Source organism: Phoenix dactylifera, chromosome 3 (genome assembly GCF_009389715.1).
Source record: "Phoenix dactylifera cultivar Barhee BC4 chromosome 3, palm_55x_up_171113_PBpolish2nd_filt_p, whole genome shotgun sequence".
Taxonomy (NCBI): domain Eukaryota; kingdom Viridiplantae; phylum Streptophyta; class Magnoliopsida; order Arecales; family Arecaceae; genus Phoenix; species Phoenix dactylifera.
The window spans coordinates 3744493-3749149 of NC_052394.1; the positions used below are offsets into that span (position 1 = coordinate 3744493).

General features: G+C 40.5%; 1 protein-coding gene across 1 annotated transcript; it reads right to left on the minus strand.

Annotated features, from left to right (window-relative positions):
• Positions 1 to 201: 201 nt before the first annotated feature.
• LOC103710387 lies at positions 202 to 2320 on the minus strand. Its single transcript, XM_008796079.4, has 5 exons — positions 1781 to 2320; positions 1601 to 1677; positions 1481 to 1517; positions 1253 to 1355; positions 202 to 1115 (listed from the first exon to the last, which is right to left on the minus strand). The coding sequence occupies exons 1-5, from the start codon at positions 2013 to 2015 to the stop codon at positions 512 to 514; spliced, it is 1056 nt and encodes a 351-aa protein (XP_008794301.2). The 5' UTR covers positions 2016 to 2320; the 3' UTR covers positions 202 to 511.
• Positions 2321 to 4657: the final 2337 nt, after the last annotated feature.

Sequence of the window (4657 nt, forward strand, 5' to 3'; positions counted from 1 at the left end):
AAGGAAAATATGGCATTATAGGAGTCATAAGTGGTTTCTAAACTTTGTTAAAGAAAAAAAAGAAAAATTAATAACGTCCACTATTATTTATTAGCTAGCATAATAAAATATTCTTACAACAGTCCCATTGGCCATTGAAATCAGTGGGAAGAAGCTCAGCAAGTAGTCATTGGCAAATCCGAAGACCAAGGAGCAGGAATCTAGTCAATGGCATCCACCCTTTCCAACATGCATTCATATAGTATCATTTAATTACACAGAGAAAAGGCACATTCGAAGCTGCACGTCAAGCTACATGTGCTTCCGACCAGTTTTTTCCAAGGCCTCTGTGAGCTTACTATGCCTTCGGTTGGAACATGGAAAGGCCTATGTGGAAGTCTCTGAAGTATCTTATTAGGCTCTAACACCTATGCGACGAGTACAAAACAGAAACTAAAGGAATAGTAACAAGTATAGATCACTATCTCACCCTCCCTTCAGACAAGTACCACAAGATCTCACTGCATTCCACTCATATAGTCAGATCTAGAGTACTTGTCCCTCTTGCATGCTCTCCACTGCCATCTTTCTCCTTCAAACTGATATGCTTTGAGGCCTTCTCAACATCCCTAGAACACCCTTCCAGTTTCGAGGAAGGAGAAATCAAAGAGAGGGATAAGCTACTGTCAACTTCCTCATTCTCCCAGTATCTTTTCCTCTTCTCATACCTCGGTGTGACGTTAAGTGATAGATCCAAATCTGGCTCATGATCATCATCTTTCCATCTCATCGCGAAGCAACCTCCCAGGCTCAATGATGATGTCGTTCTTTGCTGCTCAATCTCTTGGGTGCAGGTGTTACTAAATCGAGTAGCCTGCTCGATTCCTCTTTCATGCCATTGAGATATGAAGCAGGGTTCCATTCCTCTTGGTCTAAATTGGGGTCTTTCAATTTTATGATCGTAGAGCAGATGGAAGTCTTCAAATGTCCCATGCAGTTCACCACTAGCTGGATCATTTGGAGTAAGACTACCCATGCGGATATCCCGAATGTCCATCATTCTGTGATGACCTTTGAAGATCATCTCTGCAGCTGAACTATGAGATCCCAAATCCATGGTGCTCCGAAATTCACGACTATTCAGAAAAGAATCATATCTAGTTAATTAGAATACGTATATATTATGTCGTGTCGATCGCTTCTCAAATCATGCAAATATGGTTTTGTAGCAGCTAATGAAGGATTTTCGTAGTCTAATTAACTAGATATATACCTTGAAAAGGTTTGAGGTCTCTGAGGAAAGCCTTGCAATGCAGGAAGATGACTAAGGATGTATGCATGCCGCGCCCGACCCTCGATCGTATTCCTTGAATCATCTATTACAGCAATTTTAAAGGTGAGCCTCCAAATTACAAAATATCATCCATGAGGCAATAATAAATCGTAATTTGAGCTATCTTGCAGTGCCTTCCAACAAGAAGTAGCTCAAGAATTAGCTTACCTCGATCAGATTCATCAATTTTTTTGCTCCTATACATCTGAAGCCAAAGGAATTTAACCATTATAAAGAAAGGAAAATAGAAAATTTGATAAGTAATATCAAATGAGTTCATGAAATTACTTGTAAATGACTCTTGACATGAGAGATGCTGAGGCCCTTAACGTTCATCAGTTGGAGAACTAACTTAGGCGTCGCTCCTGCACCTCGAGAGCGAAGAACAACGAATCAGCGCAAACTCCTAGATAAAAGAGCAGTAAGAATCCATATCTTATTGTGTGTCGAGAAGTATGATTTACTCACGATCTTGGCCACCGAGCCTCTCGACAGCACGAACAAAGCAAAGATGGAGATCTGGTGTCCACCGGAGCCTAGGATTATTGGATCGGATGTATTGCCGTACGGATCCTGAGTTCAGCTTCTTCTTGCTTTCATCGGTTGTGCTATTGCTCGAGCTTCTACCATTTCTCGCGTTTTCATCACAATCCTCCTCATCTTCTTCCTTGTCAGTAGATTTCTCGGACAAATTCTTTGCCATCACACCTTCTCCCCCTCAGTTATCGCTCAAGGATGAAATTTAAAGAAGAAACCAAGAGGAATATGACTCTAACTTTCTCCAATTGCCTTCACTCCCAGATGGCCTAAAGAACAACGGAGGATGAATTTCTCCACCGATGATAATCCCATCAAGCAAACGAGGTGGGTGAGATCATCACTTCACCATCATATCATCTCATTTGACATGTGGAGTGAAAGAAACAAGGCAAAAGCTCCAAAAACCCTAAGCCTGACACTAAGAGACAACTCTATCTCCCTCTCTCTCTCTCCATCCTATATGGATGCATGCGTGGGCATGCGTTGATATTAAGATGACCAGCCACGGAAGTTTGCTTATGCGAATGGATGCTTGCATGGTGTTGAGTAAGTTGAGGGCAACACCATGCATGCATGTATTCACATACATACATCCCGGCATCAACACATGCGCATGCATGCATCAATAGGGGAGAGGGAGAGAGAGAGAGACAGAGAAGAGAGAGAGAGAGAGAGAGAGAGAGAGAAGGGTGAGGTGGGGGAGCGGTGGTACCTGCGTGAGATCACGTCCGCTGACTCTGATGCGAGTTGTCGGCGAGACAGACCCGAAAACGAAGATAGATGTCGCTCTCTCGTCGAGAATCACGGAATTAATGCAACTTGCACCCACAAAAAAAAAAAAAAAAGAAGAAGTCTCGCTTGATTCTCTCTACACCCCCTACTCATGCTGGTTAATTACTTGCAAACCCTCGGCTTTTTTACCCCAACGTAGATCCATTTTTCACTTTTTTTTTTTTTTTGATTTACCCATCTTCCACTTATTGCAAGCTAAAATTAATTAGTTCTAGATCAAGCAATATTAGGCCCACTGAACTAGGAGTAGTCCCCCTCCCCAATTTTTTTTTTAAAAAAGCTTAGGAATAGTCTCATGATTCAGGTAGTTTAGGTACTCGCAATATGCAGCTTAATAGGAACGTATTATGACTCTTCCTATAGAACATTACTATCATATCAACACATAGGCATCGAAGCAAATGTAGTGCATGGAATAACTCTGACTAGCTTTTGGGATGGGAGCTGTAGTTTAATACGACAATTGGATCCAGTCCACAACCCATTTGGCATAAAATTAATTACATGATGCTTTAGCCAACATGTACGTAATATATTGTAACACCTCTATAGCTAGTAACCACTCTCCTCATGCCAAATATGGAAGTCTTCTTAAAATTGCTTTCAAAAAAAGAAACTAGGATAGAGAAAAGAAGGAAGAATTGAAAGTGACAGGAAGATGGTTACAAGGTGCTACGTTGCCTCTGCAATGTTTTGTTGAAATTTGAAATTCATTACAAAGTATGTTCATCATTCTATAATATAATTAAACAAAATTCTTGGAGGTTATAGGCATTGGACAAATATAAGACGAGTGAGGGATTGATGATTTGTACATTTCTTTGTTCATTGTTAATTTCAAGCATCCATATATTGAAAAATTTATTTAACCAGCTAAGGAGATGCATTCAAAAGGTGATGTCTATTTCTCAAGAAGTAATTACATTCAAATAAAGGCACCATCCACCACAACAACAAAAAAAGAGAGAGGCATTATTTGTAATATTTTCAAAAACACACAGACACCCATGCATCCAAAAAAAAAAGTCAATAATGACAACTTCCTAACATATTTCGATCATCTAGTTTTTTTTGGCCAGGAGAAATTGTATCCTACATGGTGTGCACCACGTAGCCATGCATACCGCCAATCACAACTACTCATATCTGTAGCTATGAGCCGAGATGAGCGCTTGATGAATAAAGGCTATAGGAGCAAGCGATTGTGATGACATGTACAACCATATGGTGCATGCTGTGTAGGATATAATTTCTCCCCACCCAGAGCCAATCCAATTAAATCAAGGATGCAATTCAACCTAGGGACTACCAAGAAGTCAGCAGAGCTGTTGTTTTTCTTCCTCCTTCTAGAGAATACATCAACCAAAGCAGTTAAAGCTTTAAGTCTACATTTAACTCAAAGAAATTGATAGCACCAATTCTGCTTTTTTAAGTAGCGCAACCCGAATGATTGAATTTAGATGTCTGGGACCGCATGAAAACTTCCACTTCTTGACTTATTGCACGGTGCTGCTAATCTTCGAACCTATCATATCTAACGACTAGTACGTTTACGACAGTAACATTCTTGTCCCTGGCCTGGAATTAAGTGGACCTTGCGAGTCACTAGGTTACTGTGCGATAATTTAGAAATAGGGCTTATGAGGGTTGGGTCAGCCCAAAGGGTCCGCAGACACCACGAGGTTGGGCCAAGTCTGGACCAAGATTAGCCTGGAGTGGGATTTCTTTTTTCCGGACGAAGACTTAACCATAAGCCTTGTGGTCCCTATTTGGTGACAGACTTTGACTTATGGAGGAATGCGTACGCTCCTTCTGTTTGGAAGCGTGTTTTTTAACATATTGATTGGTTGTATAATGGCAAGATCAAGTGCCATTTATATATGGTTTTGAATATATTGGTTGGTTATGGGTCAAAGTTAGCAGGTTCTTTGTTTATGATTCTTTTTTTTTGAAGTGAATTATGCTTAACCGGAGGCAAGATAAGAGGCATAATTTAAGTTTAACAAATCCATG

Bases quoted from the DNA above. Each gene is read 5' to 3' on its own strand.
- LOC103710387 (XM_008796079.4), bottom strand. From the start codon at position 2,015: ATGGCAAAGAATTTGTCCGAGAAATCTACTGACAAGGAAGAAGATGAG. The intron at 1,518-1,600 runs GTAATTTCATGA...CTTTGGCTTCAG, and splicing joins ATGTCAAGAGTCATTTACAA to ATGTATAGGAGCAAAAAAAT. The intron at 1,116-1,252 runs GTATATATCTAG...TTTTCTGAATAG, and splicing joins AGACCTCAAACCTTTTCAAG to TCGTGAATTTCGGAGCACCA.